Source organism: Akebia trifoliata, chromosome 11 (assembly GCF_017979445.1).
Source record: "Akebia trifoliata isolate Shusen 1 chromosome 11, ASM1797944v1, whole genome shotgun sequence".
Lineage (NCBI taxonomy): Eukaryota > Viridiplantae > Streptophyta > Magnoliopsida > Ranunculales > Lardizabalaceae > Akebia > Akebia trifoliata.
The window spans coordinates 15,614,238-15,641,378 of NC_141385.1; the positions used below are offsets into that span (position 1 = coordinate 15,614,238).

General features: G+C 36.9%; 1 protein-coding gene across 3 annotated transcripts; it reads left to right on the forward strand.

Annotated features, from left to right (window-relative positions):
• The first annotated feature begins 386 nt into the window (after positions 1–386).
• On the forward strand, positions 387–27,141 carry LOC147391042 (protein ABIL1-like). 3 transcript variants are annotated; one of them, XM_086458625.1, is made up of 10 exons: positions 387–611; positions 4,233–4,315; positions 5,010–5,160; positions 5,245–5,344; positions 5,607–5,699; positions 6,201–6,285; positions 6,396–6,448; positions 6,911–7,050; positions 16,468–16,687; positions 26,611–27,141. In XM_086458625.1, exons 1-10 carry the CDS (start codon positions 525–527, stop codon positions 26,655–26,657), a joined length of 1,059 nt encoding a protein of 352 aa, XP_086314751.1. In that variant the 5' UTR covers positions 387–524; the 3' UTR covers positions 26,658–27,141. The 3 variants fall into 3 exon arrangements, with proteins under 3 accessions (XP_086314751.1, XP_086314750.1, XP_086314752.1); XM_086458624.1 differs by having other exon boundaries at positions 389–611; positions 6,195–6,285; XM_086458626.1 differs by lacking the exon at positions 16,468–16,687 and having other exon boundaries at positions 393–611; positions 6,195–6,285.

The window sequence follows — 27,141 nt, forward strand, 5'->3', positions numbered from 1 at the left end:
CCCTCCTATCATCTTCTTCTTCCTTTTCCTCTTCTTCTTTTTTCTCATATTTTTCCATGATTTTATCCATGTGAAATCAAACAATGGAATTTGATTTTCCAACCCTACCTATTTTCTACAATTAATTTTCCATGGATTTCAAATTCCAAGGAAAGTGACTTTCCATGCAATCAAACATACCCTAAATGGCTATCAAGTTACTTTTCAAAACTTAAGCACTATTTAGAAAAACATCCTTTCACCACCGAGCTTCCTTTAAATAATTTTTCAATGAATAACTTTCAGAAATGTGCCACGTGTATTTTTTCTTTCTTGTGGGGTCCATCCATTCATGACTTGACTTCTCAACGACTCGACTTCTATCTCTCTGTGTCTCAGTCTCTCTTACTATTTATTATAGTTTTCCCACCATCACCTACCACCAACTTTAACCCTCAAGTTTGCTCTGTAAATTTTTTTCCAATGTCGAGAGTTTCTTCGTTTGTTGAATTTTTTCTGTAAATCAGACATCAAGAGAGATCAAAATGCAGAAATTACGGCCACAGAATCCTTCCATGACCTTCGATGAGGTTTCCATGGAGAGAAGCATGGACTTCGTCAAGGCGTTGCAGGTTCGTCTCTCTCTCTCTCTCTCTCTCTTCTCACAAATTAGGTTTTGTGGAGTAGATTATTAGTGTTCTTGGATTTGATCTCATTTAGGTTTTCTTAGCTACTAAATTTTATCGTTTTGAATCTCTCTCAGTGATAGTTATATCACTTCAGATTTCTTCAAGTTTGTAGCCCTTTTCTGCCAGTATGTATGTTTCTATTTTTCAATTTCCCTCAAATTTTGAACTTGAGCTTCTCAATCATCTCCGTTCCTACTTGTTGTTTGATAGCCGTCTCTAATTGCTACTTAGCTACAAGAATAGCTTTAGAACTCGTCGATTTAACTCGAAACTCGCTTTAATTGACTCGACTCGGCCCTGAACTTTCCAATTCATCAACTCAGCCAAGTCAGCACAAAATCAGCGAGTTGGGTCAAACAAATTGACCCTGTTACGTGGCTATATTTTATATTCACTAATGCTGGGGTATCATTGGATTTACTGCGATTCTCTCATTTCTGACGTTGAGGTGTACACATAACCGTAGATGGTTTTTACTCATATCTCGAGGAAATAATCTGTGGTTATGTGCGCACCCCACGTCAGAAATTGAGAATCGCAGTAAATCCCAATGTTACCCCAGCACGATTCTTTTATATTTTGTACAGAACTATAAAAAAATAGTTATTATAATTTTTTTTTTCAAATTTTTTAGATATTTATAAATTAATTTTTGAGTCATCAAGTCAACGAACGATTCATTGACTTGACTCGACTTATCTTCATAAGTCATCATATGGCTCTAAACACACTGATTTGATTTGTGCATCTCTTAAAAGAGAGGACTGCTATCTTCTAACCAAAAATATCATAAATGTATGCTTATGATGAAATTCTTTGACATTGGCTGCTATATTCTTTTGGAATGATTAAGTGTGTCCCTTGTTTGAGCTGCAATTCATACAAATGCAACTATTTTGGGTTCCAAAATCTGAATAAATTACGGGCATTGTTAAGAATCTAAATGATGTGACCAAAGAGCCAAGTTGGTGCAGATTTGTAATATATTGGGTGGATTTCAATTTGATGGGTGCTGTTTTGCCACTAGGTAAATGAGTCATCTTATAGAGAATAAATATTAGTGATTGAAGTAATAAAAAAAAACCCCTTCAACCTTGTACACCGATTGTGTGAGATCGGTAGGGACTTGGTGTCGTAGCTTAATGAGTCAAATGTGATGTGGGTGGGTTGGCTCCGACTTCCTCCTAAATCTAATTGATGGCCATCATCGTTGCATTGAGGGAATACAAGAAGTGTGAAGTTGTTGGAACCAAAACGAGAGAGGGGTGGTGGGAGTAATGGCATAAAAGTTGCACAAGAAATTGAGGCCATTATCCTGTCACAATATCTCGGACCCTTTATTTATAGATTATGCAGTGTGCAATGAGAAAAATTCACTTTAATTGAATCAGTCATGAGTGTCAAAACAAGTTCTAACACTTGAAAATATGGTTAGTTATGCAATATGCTAATTGTTAGGGAAGTTTCATGGCCTTGGCTTCTTACTTGTTACGAGGGCATTTTGCAGTGCGGTGCCAAGCGAGGGCATCTCCTTCTAATGGAATCTTGGTCTTTGCCTCCAATTACAACATAGTGATGTTTACTCCTATGACATGATGTTGCAAATAGGAATTTTGATCCTGGGGTAAGGTTTCATGCTTCATTCTAGGAACTCTAAATCTGTTGCTCTTTCCATGTCTTCGGATACAACCCATAAAGGTTTGCCTGTTCTTTCTACATAAACCCTGGTGAGGGTTTCGCTGAGTTTCAGCAGTTCTTTCGTTTCCAAGAAAAATTCTCCTGTTTGTGCCTCATAAAAAGCACTAGCAGGTTGGTGGATCATTACCCTAATGATATAACATAATGAATGGTTCTTCTATCTTGCACGATCGGGCGAAGGAAAGAGAGAAAGAAAAAAAGATGGAATTCAACAACCGTACAGGCAGTTGCAAATAGGAATTCTGATCCTGGGGTATGGTGTCATGCTTCATTCTAAGAACTTGTTTAGAGCACACTAATGTTCCTCTTTGGCTTTGCATGGTGCTCTGTTGGCATATTTATGGATGCCCAAAAAAGAGATAAGGTTGTCGATACCCTTGCCACTGAATGCATTAGCAAGTGATCATACGTCTGGCCACTAACCTTGTACATGAACATGACACTAAAGTCTGCAATAATCTTCTTTCTTGATCTCATGTAATTCATCTTCATAACCTTATCCAAAATTGTTCTGCAAGCAAAGCAAACAATTTTAGAAGTAACTTGAGCTCCCCACACATAGCTAGTTAGAAAGACCAAAGGTCTAGTTGACTAGATAATGTAAGATAAACGATCAAACTGAAAGGTGGCCATCATATCATAGGTCCACGATCTTCCTTCATTATCAATTGAAATTGAGTACCTCTCATCAAGTAAAGGGTCCATTGAATCTAATACTCAGTCATTCAATTTTCACCTAGAGTTGACTTTCACTCAGTCTCCAACCTTCAGCAAAAGTCATTCATTAAGCTGTTTTTTTCCAATTAGAAAATTTTAAACATGAAGATAGTGATTGGAGTCTTGTCTCCACACCATAAATCTTCCCAAAATGAGACTCCTATCCCCTTTTCCAAAGCAGATTCCCCTTCTGAATTCATTGCTAGCATTCTAATACTTTTTCATATGCTGATTTTGTAAGAAGAATGATTGTGTTAATATTCTACCTCTTGTGGTGCACCTATATTCTCAATCAGCCTGTTCCAAAAAATCTTCCCTTCTCTATGGCCACTCTTAGCCCCTTGGAGACCTCGTAGGACAACCGCCATCAATAGAAATCATCCCCATTTTTTATTTATAGGAATAGGGGAAGGTCTTATCGGTCCCCCAAAATGTGCCCTCGACCTCAGAAACTTGACCTTTTATTTGTTGAAAGTTAATGTTGCATGAAGGGAAGAATATCTAAATATTCAACTAGGGGGTATTAAAAGTTTCGAAGAAGTTGCTGAAGGCAACCTTTGGTACATGGGTACTGATTGCACCTTAGTTATTAGAAGCACCAAGAAGCGGTTTTATTTTGGAAGCACGAGTGTCCTAAAAAAATGAGAAATTTGAACAATTTTATCACTAGAAGCGGGATTGGGATCCTGATGCGGGAGTGGCATGCAAGGTAGAATCTTCCTGCTACTAGGGTTGTACATCCTTGGCAGATTTTCTAAGAAATTTTGTGCTTTTGATTCCCAGAGAGTAGATGACAAAATATCCTATTCTTCAGACTGGAGAAATTTGGTAAAAAGCTGGAGTTCCAGAGTGGGCTGTTCGGGTGAAGATTTCTAAGCCTAGTAACATTTGGGTGACATTTTTTGATCTTCCAACCCTTTTGGATCCTCACCACTATTCAAGCTATTGGTGAACTGTGTGGTGGTTTTGTGAGGGAGAAATGCAAATCCATGGACCTTTACTTTTAAGCCGATCTTCTTTTGAAAAACAATGTGATAAGTATGTTTTTTCTTGATAATTTTGTCTATCATGCCAATGTTTGAGCCGTTGTACTACAAACATTGTTGCTTAGTTTTTGGCTTGATACTTTGTTGTGGTTGGCTATTTCAGGAATTGAAGAACATACGGCCTCAACTTTATTCTGCTGCTGAATATTGTGAAAAGTCTTATCTTCATAGTGAGCAGAAACAGATGTAAGAGTACTTCTCCAACCAATTTTATTTGAAATGATGCATTCATCACTTTTTTTAATGCCTTTTGGAAGAATCTAAGGCTATCCAAGTTACTATCCACAAATTAAATATGATAGTGGCTATAAGCTGAGAATAAGGCACAAGAGTGATTCATACATCCAAATGAATAGTTTACAAGGAAAACTAGCAATTTATTACTGATAAGAAGAGGTTCTGAATGAGTCCCAAGCTTATAGGATTTGGGGGTACCTGGTTATTTTATTGTAGATTAAGAGTTTGAAGAGGAGGTTTTAGAAACTTGGAAGGAGTCGAAATTGACTCCCACCCTAGCCACACAATTTATTATATATCACAATCAAATAAAAAAGAAAAGAAAAAACGATACTACCCCTAGCAATAATTACTTATTACTCACATTTATTAAAAACAAAACAATGATGTTCATCTTTTTGAGGTAGATTTTTGCAATGTACTTGTTTTGATTCTTCATACTTGACACTTATAACTTTGTGTGTGTCGCGAAGCATGTGTTCGTAATACGTGTTCATATGGAATCATGAGCTTTGGATTTTTAACCCTGGCTTGAATCACATGTCCCGAACAGCATACACATAGCATGGTTACTCTGTGTTTGGATTTTTGTTCATTTTTTTCTTGGTTTCCACTACGTAACTGTTATGCGATCTTGTGCCAGGGTACTAGAAAACCTGAAAGACTATGCAGTACGGGCCATTGTAAAGGTTGTTGATCACCTTGGAACTGTTGCTTACAAATTAACTGACCTCTTTGAGCAACAAACGGTCGATGTTGCAACAATGGAGCTAAATATTTCATGTCTTAGTCAGGTAACTTGTCTACTTTACTGAACACGTTATCCTACAAATATTATCAATGTGAAAAGAAGTTGACCTGCTTACCATGTTAATTAGCAACTTCTTACATGCGAAACATACACGGATAAAGAAGGTCTAAGGCAGCAGCTGTTGTTCACAGTCTTTCCGAGACATCACAAGCGTTACACCTTACCAAGTATGCGGTTAGCTTCATTTGTGGGGTTTTCTTAATATGTGGTCTAAGGGCACACGATAAGGTGCATTAAATACACCTTGAAAATTGAATTTCCTACCAAAAATACCCTCAAACGATTTTTTTTACCATCAAATGCTTATTTCCAAGGTGTATTTAGTGGACCTTATCATGTGCCCTTAGGGAACATGTTAAATCCTCATTTGTGATTATAAGAATAATGTGTGATTGTATCTTGTCTTGTTTGGCTGAAATTCCAAGCTAGATTCTGTCAACAAAAAGGTGCATTTTAGTCCATACGTACAGATAGATGCCAGGCAAAAACTCTTTCAAGCAAGGCCACATATTAATCCTTCAGGTACTTAGTTTCTTTTGTGGAGGATCTGGAGCACGCTAAAATATATTCATTATTAGTATTTGATCGTCTGGTGGCATTCTTATCCAATTATGGTTTTAAATCTCGTTTGAGACCAAGATGCTTGCCCCAGTCATCTTGGTATCGTCCATGAACGAGATAGATAGACAAGGCATCTCACATGTGCAAAGTCTCACGAGACAAGCAAGATGACTCAGACGATATTTTGAAAATCTTGAATGAGTCGGTAAAACTCATCCAAGTCAACAAGGATTTTGTATATTTTAATTAAAATATTTATTTTTTAAAAATATTAATATTTATTCTCTAAATAAAATATGATTTAATGATTAAACATCTTCTAATCTACCTAATTCTATATAACTATTTATATATATATATATATATATAGATATATGAATAAATAATTGTAAAACGAGTTTTGAAACCATGTTGCAGTACATGATCATATTACTATTGTTGATCTTTATGCACAAGCTCTAGGTACTCCTGCATCAAAACCTCTTTCCTGGCATTTAGCATCAGAAACTAAATCAAACTTGAATGGGATCCAACGTGCATCGCCAGGGTAAGTGTATGCTCTCCTTTTTACATCTTTACCACATGTAGTCAACAGAGTTGCTGCTAAAGAATCTCTGAGAGCTTAAAAGTTTTTGACATTTTCTTATTATTATGCAGCTCTAAAGATCCAAAGGTTTCTGGAACAATTTCTGGGGTCTTCCATCTGTTTGGTATCTCTCATTAGAGTGCTTTCTGCATAAATTTTCTTTTAATTCTGATCATCTTAACCACTGTTTGTGCTCTAGGTTCAAGGTATAGTTAATAAGGTTTAAAATCTTGTTTTGATACAATGTTTTGGTGAGGAGAAAAACTGAGACAGTTTCAACCGAAACATTCCAAGACATTCCGAAATTTTCTCAAAACATTCAATGTTTCAATTCAGTCTCTGCTGAATCATTCTGAAAGGGAAAAAAGCTTTTTTTTTTTTTTTTGGATAGGTAAAGATCAAGATAATTTCATTAAGAAAAAGGGGGTTGAGGTGACCACCCAAAAGAGTACAGAACTAAAAGAACTATGAAAGGGAACACCCCACAGAACACACTACTGCAAGACCAGATTACAAACCCTTTCCCGTGGTAGTTTCTTTGTAAAACAGGTAATATTTCTTATGCTGCAAATTCTTATGTTTGTAGATTCTGAAGAGGTTGTACAATCAAACTTCTCATATGCTCATCCTCAACCAGCCAGCAGAAGTCCAGCTTCTAGTGCGGTTATGCAGACATTTAGTTTCACACGGAGGGCAATCTCAAAATCAACAACAAAAACAACTCAGGCATACACTACACTTTTCTAATGAATGCATGATTGTTTACAGAATTAGTTTTCGTATTTTTGGCATTGGGTTAGCTTTGCATATTTGAGCATATGTTCTGTTATCTTTTAATGTGCGGTAATTTCTGATTATGATTAATCTTGAAAAGACAACTGTCACTGTTATTATCTGAACAAAATGGTAACCTTGAATCTTCAAATTTAAAATCTCACTATTTAAAATTAGGGTTTGAAATATGCAAAATTGAAGAGTACTAAATAGTGTCGAATAGTGCTGAATATTGTTAATTTATGAACACAGTAGTGAGCAATAACTTTACATAAATAGTGATGAATGCAGTGTGAATTGTAACTCAACTGACTAAATATTATGAAAACTTAAGGACTTGATTTATTTTTATTTTTTGGATAAGTATAAATTGTATTTCACGAAAAAAGAGAATACAAAAGGCGGTCGAGGTGACCAACCAAGAGAAAGCAATGCCTAAGGCTCACACAAAGAAGCCCATCTAGGGCTTAAAATGGGTCGGGTTCGGGGCTGGATATGTGTCTACCCATATCCATGTCTGGATTTTAATTCGGGTCCGGATCTGGATCCGGATCCTGCTAGCTCAAACCATATCTGATTTTTTTTTACTTTCATTAAACCCATATCTGGATCCAATCTGACCGAATTAATTGAATCGGGTCGGTCGGGTTGGATAATTTCAAACCATTGCAAAGTAATTTGTTGAAAAATGTGGTTTAAATGTGATTTGAACTCGAGACCTCTCCCTTTTTTAAAAGAAGCTTTGACCACTACACCTAATCCTTGATGAATGATAGACTGAAAAAATATAAAAATATAACATACAACATACAAAATAATATATCATATAGATATAGGCGAATATAGGGATGGATCCGTATCTGACCCGTATCCATCTCGGGTCAAGAGACATCAACCCATATTTTAATTCGGATATGCTTGAAAAAATCAAATCCACTAAAAATCGTATTCGGATCACTCGGATTTCGGATAAAATCCAAACCATTTTAAGCCCTAAGCCCATCTAAAAAACAAAGTCCTCACAAATACACCCTTGAACTCCGAACAAATCTTAAACCAATAGAAAAGCAAACCTAGAACGTCTAAAAAGGTTTCCTGACTTGTGGAAATTGAGTCATTGAAAAATCTTCTATTCCTTTCAAGCCACAAACCCCAATAGATTGCAAAAGATAGGAACCCCCACAAGATTTTTTCCTATCGGCAAACAAGGATTGATCCCTACGTTGGAAAAGATTGAGCAAAAACTCAATGTGAAACCAAAGAAACGCCACAAAACACAATGTAATAAAATGTGAGACCAAAGCAAGATCAAAGGACTTATAGAATTTGAAGAATCTAAAACACACAAGATTTCACAGATATTCATACCTTCTTCAATACTTATAAATTTTTGAAGATACCAACATTGCAAAGATCATCTTGTATTACTTAAAAAAAAATCTCATATTTGTAGACTTTTAAGGAAAGTTGAGTAAGATATTTCCGCATGACGGCCCATAGTCTTCACATGAGCTGTTTTTCCCACTCTACAATGATTTTTTGACAGCTTCTACTACATGTCTTGACCAGTGGAGTCGATTGAGTGGGGGTTAAGAAAGAATCTTCATGAAGGAAAGTGGATTCCCATCCTACCCTAGGGGAAATGATTTACCCATCTAGTGTTATTTTCTTTGGAAAATTAAGGATCTAAATTTTCGACGATATCTTGGTAGGACATTTAGTAAACTTTTCTTTTCTAAATGTTCCCTCATTATTGGTGAACTCATTGCTTTTTTATTTACTGTCGAGTTCACCACTTTTATTTATTGTCGAAGTCGACGATTTTTATTTAATGTCAAGTTCACAATTTTTTATTGTTGAACTCACCAATATTTACTATTGAGTTCACCACTTTTATTTACTATTGAACTCAATCCTTTTTTATTTAGTGTCGAGTTCACAATTTTTACTATCTAACTCAGCACTATTTAATGTCGAACTCGACTCTTTTTATTTACTATTGAGTTCACCACTTTTTAAATAAAGAGTGGTGAACTCGACACTAGTTAAACCCACCCATTTTCAATTTTCGAGTTTTTTCGACTAAAATACATGGAAAAATTGACTAAAAACTTGCGATAACGACTTGTCTAGATGATTTAAGCCCAAAAGAACCATTCTTGATCCATTTTCATCCAACAACTAAGAAAAAATTTGAAAAATTAGTTTTTTATATACATCTTCAAAATGTTTGCAAATTTCTTAAATCCTTCTCGACAGAATGGAGTTTCCGAAACTCGATTGAGGTGCCAAAAATCCAATATTTTTTGGATGAAAACGATGAGTTCAAACAGTTAGGGCTTTCAATCACGAGAAATGTGGGAGATAAGGTCTAGGGATTGTTATGAAAAGAAAAGTTGACTAAATGGACTATTCAGAGACCGCCCAAAACGTAGGGACTATTTAGAAAGAAGTCCCTCCACAAAGGTTCTTTAAGTAATTTCCCCTATTTTTTAATGATTTATCCCCGACCTCAAAATTAAAAATCATAGTTTTAAAACTCAATGGATGTTCATTGAGTCGAGTCAAGTCAACAATTCACGATTCGAGTTGAATAAGTCAAATAAATATATATTGAATTTACAAAAAAGTTAAAAAATAGCTTTATTGTTTTAAAATAAAGAAAATATTTAATTTTTATTCTCCACAAAATTATTGTCCAAAGCGGATTTAACTCAATTGAGTTTCAGACCTGACTAGCTGCATTTTTTAGTTGACTAGTTGAGGTGGTTCAATCAAATTTTGGGGTCAAGTAACCTCATAATCCAATCAAGTCAGCTTGACTTGGCCTAGTTGACTTGATGAGTTTGAAGTTGACTTGATGAGTTTTAAAACTCTACTAAAAGCCAACACTCTTTTTGATATTTTCCTTGATGCAAATCTAAAAGTGGAATTCATTTTCCCATGATCATTTTCTCAAGGAATTTTTATTCCCTTGAAAACTAATTCCTTGCAATCAAATAAGCTTAGTAAAAGTGTTGAACTTTGGTGGAATGGACAATATTATAGAAAGATAATAACAAATGAATCAAATGGTAATTTTACCAAAATATCTTTGAATAATGTGCCAAGGTTAAAACAATCATTTTATATTTAGATCCTCAAGATTCTCTCTTTCAAGATCAGATTATTTAATCGAATTTTTTATCTTCAAGAATTTTCTTTATTTGGTTAAAGAATTTATGTCGATTTATTTGAAGATTTTTTGCCGTTTTATTTTGTATTTTTTGAAGAGGACCAGTAAGACCAAAACAAAGGTTAAGTATTGGATGAAGAATCGGTATTTTTATTACACGAATGAGATTCGACTTTAGATTTTAGAGAAGAATAAGGTGAGGTGGTTTTTTAGAACTAAAAGGAGAATTTCTTCCATCATTTAGTATAGATTTGGTGTATAAGCATTGACGTTTCATATAGGTAATTAAGTTTATCGATTTTGAATTTTCACATTATGATTCATCGAAGTTTATGGTTAATGATGAATTTAAGAGTTGGACAGGAATTGGATTTTTGATGATTTGGATGATTTTTTCCATAGAGTTTAGGGAGCACCATTAGGGAATGTCAACATAGGTTCAGAAATTTAACCACCATTATTTAAAGAAATAGGGGCTATTAGAATTAAATGTTCATTAAACATAATGAACCAGGAATGTTTTTCGATGTGGTTTTGAATGAAGATGGAGAATGTCCTAGCATCTTGATAATCCTAGAAGTTAAGGTCTTTAAAACAATCTTCTGGGTTCGAGAGAATTCTAGCTTGATTTGGATTTTACGTCATCTATAATGGATAAAATGTTATGAATAAATGTTTTCAAATAAACATAATTTTTATCAATGATAGTTTCATTTTTATTTAGTTCCTCTGATTTATGTTTATTTATGTTCATGTCCTTTTCTATATTTTCCTATTTATTATGTAACTTACATAAATAAGTTACAAGGAGAAATAAAGAATCAATTTTTCTAGAATTTATTTTCTCTTCTATCTCTCTTTATCTTCTTTAAACCCTAGGTCAGATTTCTATATGGTATCAAAGCTTTGGTGATGACCGAGAATATCGAAGAGAGTTCCGAAACCCTTCTGTAGCCCTAGGGTTGTCACCCACCCTTCTAGGGTTGTAGCAAGCCAGTAGTTACCATCTAGGTGCTATCATAGGTCATCCACCAACATCCTAGGTCAGTCACAAGACAACAAACACGTCCTAGGGGTGCCACAAGTCAACAACCCACCTAAGGGCTCCCACACATCAGCAGCCACCTCTTAGGGGTTGTCACCCCACCTCAGCCACCTGTTAGGACTGCCTCCAATCACCTAGGGCCAATCCCTAGGGTTGCGTCTAGTCACCTAGGGCCTTTTCTTTCATCAGGAATTCTTATCTTAGGTTCTACATGGTTCATTAGTGTTTCCAAGTAATTTCTAGTTTGATCTGGATATTTCATGAGTAGTTTATTTCTCCGAAGTCATGTTAGAAATAACTTCAAGACAGTCTACCAATGTTGGTTTTGGATCCTCGCACGTCAGAGATGAAAATCCAAATCTCCAGATCACCACAGTCAAACTCGATGGCACAAACTACCTGGAGTGGGATCGGTCTACGAAACTAACCATCCATGAAAGACGGAAGGTAGGCTATTTGAATGGGAAAGAGAAATAACCTAATATCTTAGATCCTAAGTACGACCGATGGGATGCTAAGAATGTTTAAGTTATGTCTTGGTTGTTGCATTCAATGCAACCTCATATTAGTAGAAGATACATTTTCTTGAAGACCGCACAACAGATTTGGGAATCGGTGACTCAAACTTACTCTCAGACTCAGAATAGTGCTGGAATTTATCAGTTGGAACAAAATATATCACATCTTAAATAGGTGGGAGAAGACATTGTCAAGTTACTTTTCTGAATTGCACAGCATGTGGGAAAAACTCGATCATTATTCACCCTTCAATTGGGAAAGCCTTAAAGATTGTGTACAGATCAACAAACATGTTGAGGCACGTCGCAACTTCCAGTTTCTCGCTGGTTTGAATCCCGAGTTTGGGATGGTTAAAGTTCAAATTTTGAACAGAGATCCCCTACTTCCTTTGAACATTGTGTACTCTCATGTTCAAAGTGAGGAGAGTTGATGCTTGGCTATGGGACATCTGGACATTCCTGTTAGTGATAGATCTATCATGGCAGCTAGTAGACAAGTAGAAGGACAAGTTTCAAGAGTGAAGAAGTTTGATAAATCCACCAAGGCACCCAATAGCAGAAAAAGGCCGAAGTATAACCGTTGTGGCAAATTTGGGTATGATCGAGCAAAGTGCTAGAACTTGACAGGCCGTCCTGATTCATTTCAACCTATGGGCGGATCTTCCTCAGTTCATCATGCTTCTACTGCCGACATACTAAATGATTCCCCGAGTTTTGAGATACCGTCTTTAGCAATACATACACTATTCTCTGTGGAGGGTATTACTTGTTTGAGGGCTTTATTGGATGGTTCCACTGTGGCCTTTTCATTTGCACACACAAGTACTCCTGCCACTGCTCATCATTTATCCTTATCTCACTCCAACTCCTGAATTCTTGATTCAAGAGCTTTAGAGGACATGACAGGTATGTTGTCTTTCTTTCAGTCTTATAGCCCCTGTTCAGGCAAGGACAAGGTCTGCCTAGCAAATGGTTCTTATCATCCATAGTCGGTAAAGAAACCATCAAGGTTCCTCATAGTTTCCCTTTGTCCAATGTTTTACATGTTTCTAATCTCACTACTAATATTTTGTCTGTTAGTAGTATTACAAAAAATTTGAATTGCAGTGTTACCTTTTTTTCTCTCATTGTGTCTTTCAGGATTTGGCAACAAAGAAGGTGATTGGCAATGGTCGTGAAGCAAATGGCTTATACCTTCTTAATGTCTCAACTTCTCAACACATTCCACATGTTCATGTTTCTCAAAGTAGTAGTAGTAGTAGGGTAGTCAATAAATCTCGAATAATGCGGTGGTATATTCGATTGGGTCTTGTTTCTTTTCAGTATTTACAACGTTTATTTCCTTCTTTGTTTCAGTCTGTGTCATTATCAGAGTTACAATGTGAAGTTTGTCAATTGTCAAAGCATTGTCATTCCTCTTATCCAACAAGTTTAAATAAAAATTCATCTTTATTCTCTCTTGTGCATTCTAATGTGTCCATCCCCTGTTACTTCTTTGTCGGGTTTTTGTTATTTTGTTACCTTTGTGAATGATTATAGCAAATGTATGTGGGTATACTTAATGAAAACAAAAGATGATGTCTATTCCATATTCTAAGATTTTCATGCGATGGTTCTAATGCAATTTGGAGTAAATATCAAAATCTTTCATTCAGATAAGGGAGAGGAGTATTCCTATTTGGGCTTGAAAAATTTTTGTGCTACTCAAGGGATAGAACAACAAACTTCATGTGCTTCTACACCTCAATTAAATGGTATTGCAGAAAGGAAAAATGTTACTTATTAGAATTAGGAAGAGTTTTGTTGATTGGGATGAACGTTGCTAAGCATTTCTGATCTGAAGCAGTTATTACTGCATGTTACATTATCAATTGTACTCTTCCAACCCCTTCTGTTGTTCCTTTCTCTTGATCGTCTTTTGTTTCTTGTGGTTCCACGAGTCTTTGGGTGTGTATGTTTTGCTCATGTATTCAGTCTTGCTCGCACTAAACTTGACCCTAAGGCGTTGAAGTATGTTCTTAGTTACTCCAATTCTCAGAAGGGTTATAAGTGTTATCATCCACCTACTCGTTTTTTATTTGATACAATGGACATCACATTCTTTGAAGATTAGTGTTACTTTCCTAGCCCTGATTAATAATCTTTTCGAGGGAAGTAGTTTCTTCCATCCACTAATCATTAGTCGCTTCCGGAGTCATTTTTCCCCATTTCACTACCTTTACCAACTATTCCAGAATCTATTGGAGAAGCCGTGCAACCACCTATGTCAGTGCCTAATCTTAATCTGTTTGGACGCATTAACACCAGAAAGGAAAAACAAGCTATTGCGATATACCATGCCACACCACTGAGGAGCCAAATTCGGTTTCTTCAGATTTTACTATTCCCATTACTCTTCGGAAAGATAAACGTACTTGTACCTTGCACCCTATTTCTTAGTTTGTTTCTTATCATGATGTGTCTCTATCCTATCGCTCCTTTATAGCTATTATGTCTTCTGTTTCCATCCCATCCAGTGTGAAAAGAGCTCTCTTCAATCCTAAGTGAAAACAGGCTATGGATGAGAAAATGAGAGCTTTAGCAAAGAATGATACTTGGGAGTTGGTGTCATTACCATAAGGAAAGAAATCTGTTGGCTGGAAGTGGGTGTTTACAGTGAAGTACAAGTTAGATGGATTGATTGACAGGTACAAGGCTTGGTTGGTTGCCAAAGGCTATGCTCAAACTTACGGCATTGACTTTCAAGAAACCTTTGCCCCAGTAGCAAAAATGAATTCTATTCATGTCTTTCTCTCCTTGGCAACCAACTTTTCGTAGGAGTTTCACCAACTGGATATGAAGAATGCCTTCTTGCATGGTGATTTTCAGGAAAAAGTATACATGGATACTCCTTCAGGAGTTCTTTTTTCCAATGCTGATGGGAAAGTATATCGCCTAAAGAAGTCCTTATATAGCCTCAAGCAATCCCCGTGCATGTGGTTTGCATGGTTCCGCTTTGTTATTTAGGATGTGGGTTACAAACAATGTCAGGTTGATCACACATTGTTTTTCAAACATAGTGGACCTCAGACTACAGTTTTTATTGTGTATGTCGATGACATTATCATTACAAGCAATTGCCTTACTGAGATCCAAACTTTGAAGTATCTTCTTGGAAATCGCTTTGAAGTAAAAGACCTTGAACTTTTGAGATATTTTTTAGGTATTGAGGTAGTTCGGTCTAAGACATGCATTTTTATCTCACAGCGCAAGCATGTGTTAGATTTACTCCAGGAGGTGGGCAAATTTGGGACTAAACCAGTTGATACTCTAATCGAGTCCAATCACCAACTTTTGGTGGGTAAACTCATCTACTTATCTCATACGTGACCCGACATTGCCTATGCCGTAAGCGTTGTTAGCCAATTAATGCATGCCCCTCGTACGACACATACCAAAAAGGATGTCCGGGGAAAGGCTTACTATTTCGTTCCCATGGTCACATGCGTATGGAAGCATGAATCGATGTTGATTGGGTGGGCTCTATTACTGATTGTCGTTTGACTTTTGGTATTGCACTATAGTGGGTGGTAATTTGGTAACTTGGCACAATAAGAAACAGTCCGTAGTTGCCCGTTCAAGTATTGAAGTCAAGTTTAGAGCTATGGCTCTTGTCATATGTGAGTTACTTTGGTTACGACTATTACTCTGTGAACTCAGCTATTCACCTCTTATGTCTTTTCAGTTGTACTGTGATAGCAAGGTTGCCATTAGCATAACTCATAATCCAGTCCAACATGATCGCACCAAACACATTGAGGTCGACCGTCATTTCATTAGGGATAACGTTACTTTTGATGACATCTACACCATCTTCATTCCTACCACACAACAATTAGCCAATGTCCTCACTAAAGCCTTGGGTCATGCCAATTTGATAGTCTTGTAGGCAAGTTGGGTATGTGTGATATCTTTGCACCAACTTGACGGGGAGTATCATTGATAGTTTTCTTTTTATTTAGTTCCTCTAATTTATGTTCATGTCCTTATCTGTCTTTTCCTATTTATTATGTAACTTATATAAACAAGTTACAAGGAGAAATAAAGAATCAATTTTTTAGAATTTCTTTTCTCTTCATTCTCTCTTTATCTTCTCTAAACCCTAAATTAGATTTCTACAGTAACAGGCCTGATTAGGAGTTCGAAAATAATACTTCATTGTGGCACTATTAGTGTCTTCTAAGATTATTATTATTATCATTATTATTTGATAATATTTGGTTGTTTTTCCCTTAGTGATACGGGGGAAATATTTGTTGGGCCTAAAGAGTTGATGAGCATAATCATGAGCAAATTCATGAAGAGGAAGAGGATTGATGTGAACTATTTCTTGAAGGTGGGTTGTTCAAAAGATTCTGAGTGATTGTAATATTTCATGCTCAGAGAATAAGAATTTGGTTTGTTCTTCTTGTCAACATGCAAAAAGTCACAGATTGCCATTCCAAATATCAAACTCTCGAGCAGCTTTACTATTAAAACTTGTCCATACTGATATCTGGGGACCAGCTCCTATTTTATCTATTTCAGGCTCCAGATATTTTATCTTTTTTGTTGATGATAATACAAGATTCACATGGCTTTTTCCTTTGTAGACTAAAGATCAAGCATTGCAAGTTTTTATTCAGTACAAAAGTCTAGGTGAAAATCAGTTTAATATCAAAATAAAAACTCTTCAGTCTAATAATGGAGGAGAATTCAAGGTTTTTGCTCGCTACCTTCATTCCTATGGCATTGCTCACAGATTCTCATGTCCTTACACGTCTACTCAAAATGGGAAAGTGGAGAGGAAGCATAGACATGTCATGGAGACAGGTTTGGCTCCTTTGGCTCATGCATCTTTACCCTTGAGATTTTGGCTATATGTTGTTAGTACCATGGTTTGTCAATTCCGAGTTAGTCAAATATTGTCAAGTTGTAACCACTGGAAGATCTTGTTCAAGACACATGAAGACACAGTGTTACGCAGTACACCAACGACAAATCTTGCGTATGCCAAAACCAATCAAAGACATGGGTCATCATCGAAACCACTTGCATTCCCGTGAAGCTCTAGAACAAGCCGATATTGGTATATCTTGTTAGTGGTCTAAGCTCATCCCAAAGGAAGCTCAATTTCAAGTGAAATTAGGACTGTTGGCAGGAGTGGAAGTTCCACCGACAGCACAGTCTTGATTTCAGTATTGTCGGTGACAGAAGCTTATTTTTGTCGGTCCCACCAACAGAATGGTCATTGGTTCCACCGATGACAAATTGTCGGTTCCACAGTCATCCACCGACATAACAAGCCGAACTTCAATATTATCGGTGGCAGAAGCATGGTTCTACCGGTTCCACCGGCAGAATACTCATCGGTCCCACCGATGACTATTGAAGGTCCCACCGACTGTGCTGCCGACAGTACACAACGGTAACATTTCTGACCATTGAGTTTGGTCGGTGCCACCGACAGGAAGCCGTTGAAATGCAATTTCTATAAATTAGAAGCTCTTGGCTTCGTTGCTCTTGATCAACAAGGCCCTATCTAAGCTCAAGCTCATAAGTAAACATCAAGAGGCTGAACAAAGGAAGGAGACTCTTCGGGTGAAGTCCAAATCACGTACATCATGCCGATTCGTCCGAGTTGATCAAACTTCACTACTTTCATCTTCCTTGAAACCATTCATGAATGTCTAGCCAAACAAGGAGCGATAGATGAAGAAAGAAGTAAAGAACCAAGGATCAACAAACTCACCACATCCACCATCATTGTGACATCCACCATCATTGTGAGTTTGTCCTTGTTTGTTTTTTAAAATTTGAAAACACTGTAATAGTTTTCTTGATTTCTACCTTCAAAATCAAGTACTTGGTTGAGTCGCAGACTCAAGTTAAGTGAAAAAAGGTTGTTGAGTTCCCGAAACATAAAACTCAAACATTTCGAGTGGATGTGGTTCACTCGATCTTAAGGTTGTAGAATTAGCCTAGAAAAAATTATGTGTACGGTTTAAGGTGCACCATAAACCTCTGATTTATTGAACACCAAGGAACCAATGATTGGATTCTCTTGGGAGTGGACGTAAGCTCAATTGTTGAACCACTATAAATTGCTTGTCGTGTGCAATACTTAACTTCCTCAACTTTATGTGAATTTCAATGTATGTCATGATTAAACACTGTATGCTTAATCCCTTATTACATCTGAGTGCACTCACCTTGAAGAAATTATAAATTGTCCTATTCACCCCCCCCCCCCCCCCACCCCTCCCTTCTAGGATTAGACCCGTCAAAGCCAGTAATTTCATATGCTTTTCAAATAGCAGTTCATTTAATCAATAGAATGCCAACAAAAGTGTTAGATTTTGCCTCTCCATACTCTCTTATCTTTCATAAGCAACTTGACTATACTATGTTGAAATTTTTTGGGTGTCTATGCTACCCTTTTATCAGACCATACAATAGACGCAAGTTACAATACAGATTCATTCAATGTCTTTTTCTTGGATACTCTACTGTTCATAAGGGTTATTTGTGTCTAGTTTACAAGTCAGGAAGAGTGTCTATAACTCGCCATGTTGTTTTTGATGAAAGCAAGTTTCCTTTAATCTCATATTCTTCTCCAATTGTTGTTGTTACACAAGAACTTGCTTAGACACTTGCTTTTATAACACTCCCATCAAAAGTCCTACTCCTGAATCTCGTCATGCTCCTGTTCTTGCACAATCTACTCACCAACATGTTGCTATTCCATCAAAACAAGCTGATCCACCAACAACTTCTCCTTCATCTCCAATTGTCCAACAACCAGTTCAAATTATTCCTGCAGAATCTGTACTAGAAACAAGAAGGATGGTAACCAGGTCTCAAAATGGGATGGTAAAAAAGAAACAACTGTTTCTAGCAACACGATAGAAGGAGCCATCTACAATCAAGCAAGCTATGAAATGTCCTGATTGGGTAGCAGCAATGCAAAAGGAAATTGAGGCATTATAAAGAAACAACACATGGGAATTGGTTGATCCTCCTTCAGATGTTAGCATCATAGGATGTAAATGGGTGTTTAAGTTCAAATACAAAGCAGATGGGACTTTGGAGAAGCACAAGGCACGATTGGTGGCAAAGGGCTATAATCAGATTCAAGGGCTTGAATTTTTTGATACTTTCAGCCCTGTGGTTAAGCCAGCAACAATAAAAATAGTGCTAACTCTTGCTTTTACTTTTGGATGGAAAGTTAGGCAACTAGATATCCAAAATGCCTTCTTAAATGGTGATCTAGAGGAAAACGTGTTTATGTCTCAGCCACCTGGGTTTTCACATCAACAGTTCCCACACAGAGTATGCAAACTAAAGAAAGCCTTGTATGGCTTGAAGCAGGCACCAAAGGCTTGGTTTACAAAATTGAGTCAAGCTCTGTTAAATTAGGGATTCACATGCTCAAGGTTAGATAGTTCAATGTTTGTTTATTTTGGAAAAACAGATACTTTTGTTGTGTTGGTTTATGTCGATGATATCTTTTGTCACTGGAAGCTCAAAAACTCACATTGATGCTTTAATAATGCACCTGCACTCTACTTTTGCAATGAGGGATCTAGAATAATCTTACTTTCTTGGAATAGAGGTGCTTTATGATGCTCAATCTATACACCTATCTCAAACCAAGTATATTGTTGTTTTGCTTGAGAAAACAGAGATGATTGACTGTAAACTAGCAAAAACCCCAGGAGTTATTGGCAAAAGTTTGTCTAAGTATGATGGAGAACCATTTGAGGATCAAACCAAGTATCGACGCATAGTAGGAGCTTACAATATGTCACTCTAACCAGACTCGACATTGTTTTTGCTGTCAACAAAGCTTGTCAATTCATGCATAACCCAACAATGGCTCACTAGTTTTCTACAAAGAGGATTCTAAGATACCTAAGGGGTACTATGCAACAAGGCTTAAGGCTTAATCCTTCTACTCATCTTCAAATACAAACCTATACAGATGTTGATTATGCTTCGACTCCTGATGACAGAAGAAGCTCTAGTGGTTATTGTTTGTTTCTTGGAGATAATCTAGTATCTTGGTTTGCAACAAAACAGAAGGTGATCTCTAGAAGTAGTGTTGAATCAGAGTATAGAGGACTAGCCATAGCAGCAGCTGAGATTGTCTGGACTTTATCTCTTACAAGAATTGTGTGTTCGTCAACAACAAGTATCTATTATATGGTTTGACAACATCAGTTCTACCTATATGGCAGCAAACCCTGTGTTTCATGCTTGATCTAAACACATTGAAATAGACATTCATTTTGTTTGAGATCTAGTTCTTAAAAATAAGTTACAACTCTGCTATGTTCCAGCTGAAGATCAAATAGCAGACTTGTGAACAAAGCATTTATCAAGCTCAAGGTTCGTTCTTTGAAGTCCAGACTATGTATCGTACCTCGACCCTTCAGCTTGCTGGGGGATGAAAGCCTTAAGAACTTAGAAGAAGCTTCTACAGTTGACAAGTTAGCATGTGACAGCTCATCATGATGACTTGGATCCAGCTAGATTTCTAGAAGATTGTAATTAATTAATTTTGTTATAAAAGTTTGTTATGGAATTAGTTTTAGAGAACCAAACTAGTTTATCCCTTGTAATATGTTATATATAATGAAGTTGTTTAGAACTCTCCCTGGTATTTTAGAAGAATATTTTTCTAGAAATTTCATTTGTTTACAAAAGTTTTCTTGTCCACTATAAGAATTTTTTAAAGCAAGAAATAAAGAACATAAGTGCTGAAAATTAGCATGTCCTAAGTGAGGATGCCATAAGTTTAAAGACTGAGAAGAAAACGTATGACTCCTAGAGGAGGGAAGCACAGAAGCTGGAGCAGTAGGAAAAAAAGTCGTGGAACAATGTAAAGATTTCGTAATACTACTCACAGACAAGAGGTTAAGAGAAAGATGAGGAACATGAAGCACATAATCAAGAGAAATACTAGAAGATATGGGGATGATACCTTTGCTATGTATAGGTGTAAGGGACCCATCAGCTAGGCGAACCTCCCTAGGAGTCGCGAGAAAAGTAGAAGAGGTAAAATGACTGGACTCATCAGTTATGTGATCAGAGACACAAAAATCAATAACCATGTCAAAGGAGCTGGACCCAACTAAGAAACATGAAATGCAGAAGATGTACCTAGAAATGTGGTAATTGAGGCCATAGTTGAAGATGATCGAGTATGGGCATGGATCTGATCTCGAACAATAGTGGCAATCTGGGTCTGAAGTTGTGGCAAATCAATAGTGCCAAGAGAAATAGGAGGGTCAATGGTCGAAATTGGTGAGGAATCCATAATGGCATCACAAGGAGCAAATTGCCCCAAAGGAGTAGCAGTAGGTTGTAACAAGTGAACGTAGAGCTGAAAGCAATGAGCCTTCTCATGACTAGTCTTCACACAATATCTACAAATGAAACCACAGCCCCCACGGCCACGACTCCCGGCTCCCTGAGTACAAGAGTCAGAGAAACTCGAATTGGCTACAAGAGCCATTTGATCTGTCGCTGGAGCAAAAAGATTACCCGAAGTCTGAGTCTAAGATGGAACTACACGACCACGATGCTCATCACTATCGATAGTCGCAAAAATCTTAAATAAGGGAGACAAAGGAGATGTGTTAAGAATTTGTGTTCGAAGAGCCTCAAACTCGGGGTGTAAGCTTATGAGAAACTAATATGTTTGATGTTGAGTAATTCTCTTAACCACATATTCGGCTGCTTCTACAGATAACTCAATCATAGACTCATAATGAGAGATCTCCTCCCATCGACACTGAAGAAACCCAAAATAATATGCTACACTTTGAGATTCCTGAGTAGTGTGAGCAATATCTCGATAAAGCTCATAAATCCACAAATCATTCTGAGCATGCGCATATGTCTGAGTGAGAGTTGACCACAAAGATGAGACAGTCTGATGGTATATAAACATAATGTAGATCCGCTACTCCATAAAATTAAACAACCATCCGAGAATAGTGCAATTATCGATTTCCTATTGTTTAGATTTGGGATCAGTAGTAGGTGACTTGATAACATTACCCAAAAGCCATCCAGATTTGCCACAACTTCCCAAATAGAGTCTCACAAACCGAGACCGAGACAAAGACTAAAAGTTTCGACCATCCAAAAGGGCAGTAGTAATACGTTGGATTGAGGAGTCGTGCCCAAAAGAAGTTTTTGATTCCTTGTTTTCTTGATTCGATGTCATAATTTTGAAAAACAGATGAATAAAAAAAAAGAACAAGAAATACGAGATCTCTAGATAACTGAAAAAGAGGCAAAGAACTGAACTCACAGCAGCTTTTAAAAAAAATAGAAGTTCTCCCCACAGAGGAAGAACAAAACAAATATTGTAAGATTTGGTTTGAGGGAGGTCGCATGCAAACCAAAGTCCAATGTGTGATCTTAAAAAGAAAGAAGGGAACAACAATAGTCCATAGCAGCCACTCGCCAAAACAGCATCACAACAAACCTGCTTAGCACTATCGCAAGGCCACACCCCTGTTTCACAGCACAGAACTACCACACAGCAGTGTTGCAAGAGGCTAACAGCCCAATCACAATCACACAACAGCACAAAAAACTATTGCAAGACCCTTAGAACTGTTGCATAGCCCACAGAACTTTCACACAGCTCTGAACAGCCAGCTAGAAGTCCTATTGCAGCCCACAGCACTATTGCAGTGACCTCCTGGCAGCATAGAAAACAGCCTGCAGTGTAGGTTTATTGCAAAAAACAGCCAAATAGTTCTGTTGCAGCATGCGAGTAGAACACTCCAGGTCAGAAAGGAATAAAAGGAAAAGGAACCCCCGAAGGAGGGGAACTCTTAAACAAACCTGCTGCTAGGTGTGCTTGATTCCAAGATCAAACGACAAAGTTGGAGGAGAAGAGAGTAATGTGATGGTACTTCAAGGGACCAAAGAACCAAAGAGATAGAAGGACCCAAGAGGAGCTGTCGATGGGGTTTTAGGGCTCTAATACCAAGAAGAGTAATAGAAAGAGAATCGTCAGCCACAATCAGGGCAAGGGAAGAGTATATACTAAAATAATAAGAGTGAAAAGGCATAAAGGCCCTTACAAAGGAAAAAACTAAACATCTAAACATAAAGACATAAACTGATCATAGCATATTACAATAGTCATTAGTGGTGCCACATGGGTTACCATGCGGTTCATTTACCATTAGATAAGATGGAAGTCAAGCATACCTTTCATGTAGTTTGATCCCGAGATCAAACAACTTCGAACTGGATGATGTAGCCTCTTTAGCCTTTGGATGGCTTGATGGTGGTACATCGGTGATTTGATCTTTGATTTGAGGAATATTGTTTGTATTGTTTACCCTGAGTTTAACAAAAACTTGTCCTCTAGTTTGATCAAAGCATTGATTCAATACATCAGGTTTAATCAATTTGTAAACAATCTTACCAATTGAATTGGAAGTTTGAATGCCCCTTACGTGTTGTAGGGACATCATCTCTTCCAAATACTTGTAAGAGACATAAGCTCAAAAGATTATTAGAGCATCTGAATCATTAGGGAGCACAATTTCAAAGGTAATTAATCCAAATTCATAGTCTTGTTTATCTCATAAGGGTGTTGAATATCCCTAAGAGATAACTCACATGGTAACTGTTCAAAATATCACTTTGGCATAGATGTGGGATTGATCTCATCTTTGACGACCAAAACACACAACCTCACTGTTTTTTCTGCTTTCTTTAACAAATGGAAAGAAGTTTTGGATCTTCCTCCTTGTGAAGCTTAAGTTTTATAACTGCTTTATCATTGAGCTCATCTTTAACCTCATCATCGATGGGATTTGTAAAGTGGGTCTCAACTTCATGACTTATATTGGGATGTTGAAAGGAATGATGCTCGATTTTACAATAATGGAAATAACTAATTTGTTTTTCTACTGAATTTGATGACAAAGAAGGTTGGTGATTTGCTGCAATTTTAGGAAATTGGTGGTATTAAAAGAAGTGGACTGGTTCAATTTGGGACATGGAAGATGAAAAGGGTCTAAATTTGGACCTGGATGAAGTAGAAAGGGAAAAGTTGATTTCCATCTTGAGGGCAAAATGTCTTTGGGTAAAGTCTATAGGCGAGAACTTTGTTGCAGCTTGCACTTTGTTTTCTAACAACCTACACTTATTTTAGACTTAGTTTTAAATGATGCAAACAAAGTTCAAAATCGTTTAGTCTTGGTTACAAACAAACTATCAGTATGAAAAGGGATAACATGATTTTTCATGCCATCTAATAGTGAGTGGGCCACATGATAGTTCATGTGGCATCTCAGATAGAAACCCATTTAATGGATAATCAGAAAAGAAAGGGAATCAGTGTGTCAAAACGACACATGAACATTACCGGGATCCATTTTTGTTGAAAGTCCACAAATATTGATGTTAGTTTTGGTGTTAAACTCAAACACCATTATGCTAGGTACAAAGGGAGTCTTTTAGGCACCTAATGAATTTGGAATTAAATTCTTTTTGAAGGAATTGAAGAATACTGTTGACGAATTAAATAAGGTAGTTGGGAAGGTTGGTAATTATATAAATAGGTTGTAAAGTTAAATTCTTTTGTAATTAATTTGAGTGGTTAGGGTTGTAGAGAAACTATATTAACCGGACTAAGGAGGAACATTCCATTTAGTTTAGATTGTCTTCTGGATTTTTTACACATTTGGATCTATAGATTTAGTCTTATATGGTCACGGTCTTACCACCAGTAGCATCAGGTTTCAAATAGCTATCCAAATTAACCATTCCTTCTCATTTGTATGCTGAAATTTTCTTTAATGTATATGTGATTTGTCAGTCTATTCAATTGATTTAAGGGTGTCATTGATGAATCGATAATCCAACCCATCTTTTGGAGAATCGTTTGTATCAAATTAATATCAGAATGGGTACTTTCCTGCTGATTTGCTAGTTGTGTAAGCAAATAATTGATCCAATAGTGCTTGGCAAGTTCTATTGATGATCGTAATTGTTGTATCAAGTATGTGAACTTGAGCTAAATCATAGCACATCGACGGTCATCAAAAGAGTTAGAAAAATGCAGAAAAGGTACGTGTGATTTGTCAATCTATTTGATTGATTTGATGATGTCATCGATCAAGTGGTGATTCAACCATCTTTCGAAGAATCATTTGCATAATTGCATCAAATTAGTATCAGAGCGGGTTGTTTCCCTAGTGATTTGCTAGATATAGCATAAAAAAACTGATCCTATAGTCCCTAGTGAATTCTCTTGATATTCCTAATAGTTGCATCAAGGACATGGTCTTGAGCTAATGTATCTACCATCATCAGAAAAGTTTGAAGCGATGCAAAAAAAGGTATGGACGAATTGGTGCTTAAAAAAGGTAGAGAAAACACAGGAGAAAAAGAGAAAAGAATGGAGTATTAAATATTATCAGTTGAAGCTGCACATTATTTAAAACTTGAGAACAAGTGTTTTTGGCAACTCGGGAAAGATGATGCTGTGAGAAAATCGGCCCCAGCCAAATTCAAGTCCATGATCCATTGAGCCTGAAAAATTCAACACACAAGGGGGGATGTCCCACATCTTGTCCAGAGGGAGTTCCACCTCATTATTTGAACTATTGAGGGAGATGAGGATGTAGAAGCTTGCTTTAGCTGGAAGAAAATATTGGTTCATTGAGCCAAGAACAAAATAAAGCCATAAATAGGGAGGAGATCTTACACCTTGTGGGTTGGTTTTTCACATTGGAAATTATGTATTAGAGGTTTAGAAGACATGGGAGTTTGGTTCCCAATTGTCCATATGCACTGAATCTGCAATTTTCTGGACAACTAGATTTAATTTCATTAATAGTAGTTCTTAGTTGTTAGGTATTATTTGGAATTTTTATTTATTTAATTTAAGTATAATTGTTTTAAGTGAGGGTAGGTGGAGATTGAGGAGAAACTTATAAATAGGACCTCTTAGGGACATTTTCTACTAGTTTGAGTTTATGTAATTTGAGACTGTGGATGTACAAAATAACGTATTACAAGGTGGATAAGGTCTTAGACACGTCAAGTGCCGAGCATGCAAAGGTAGTTCCCCAGTTACCGCTTAAACCACGTTAATAGTCATTCAATAAGGTTTTAATTCTCCGAAGTACCTTTCATGTTGGCGCAATGCGAGGTCTGTACTACGCATCAATGCTTATGGGACTCAGAGTTCAAGGTAGGAATTCTCCTGGGCAAAGTGTTTTAACTTTTAATCAACACTCTGGGCCCTTCATTTCACCACTAATTTTAATTCCATATTTCATTGGGTTGGAGGTCTTACAATGGGCTGCCATAGGGGGGATTAGCTTCACCCAAAATCAGGCCTTGCTTCTTCTACATGTGAATGCTACATACCCATGTAAAAAAAAAATCAAGTAATAAGAAATTCTTGTTGAATGCACCATATTTTTGGAGTTTTAAGATTACTCTATATTTGATCTAAGGAACCTTTGACATTATCTTTAGAATCATAAATTACACGACATTTCTATTGATTGATGAATATATGATGGGACTCTAATCAATGTAAGCTTATTCTATCCACAAAAGAAAAAACCAAAAACCCATTGGCATGGGAGGTTTTGGGGGTGCGTATGTTGAAAGGAATATTTCCTTTTGATGGGTCTCTTTGGGTCATTCTTTCATTTTCTATTTCCTATAAGTGTATTTCTGACATATATTTCTTTATGCAGGATTCTTTGGAGGCATCAAAACCATTAACAACATTCAAGTCCTTTGACAATGGGGTTCGTCGTGAGATTGTCCGTGCCCCTATTCACAGCAAAAGCATGTTATCAGCATTCTTTGTCAAACAAAAAACAACAAAACCCAAGTCCAGCTATGTTTCGTGATATTCCTCCCGAAACAATTCAAGGATACAACCTTGTCGAATTCATCTATATGTGTCCGTGCCTTCAACTGACTAGGTGATGTATGTGTCCATCGATCTGGGGAGCCAAAGAGTGTAAATCACTCCTATTAGGTGATCCTCCATTTTTCCATCTCATGTTTGTGTTCATCGTTTGTGGTTGAGCCCATTGAGTAAGCAATCCAGATCGACGAATCCATACATTGATTTTCCTCAGTTTAGTTGCATTGTTTATATCATATTTCTGTCTTCTGTATTATCTGTAGCAGTACTGTAATAAGCTTGGGGACTCGGATCGAACTGATTGTCACTGTTTTGTAAATATGTGTGGGCTTATAACATTCATATTTTGTTA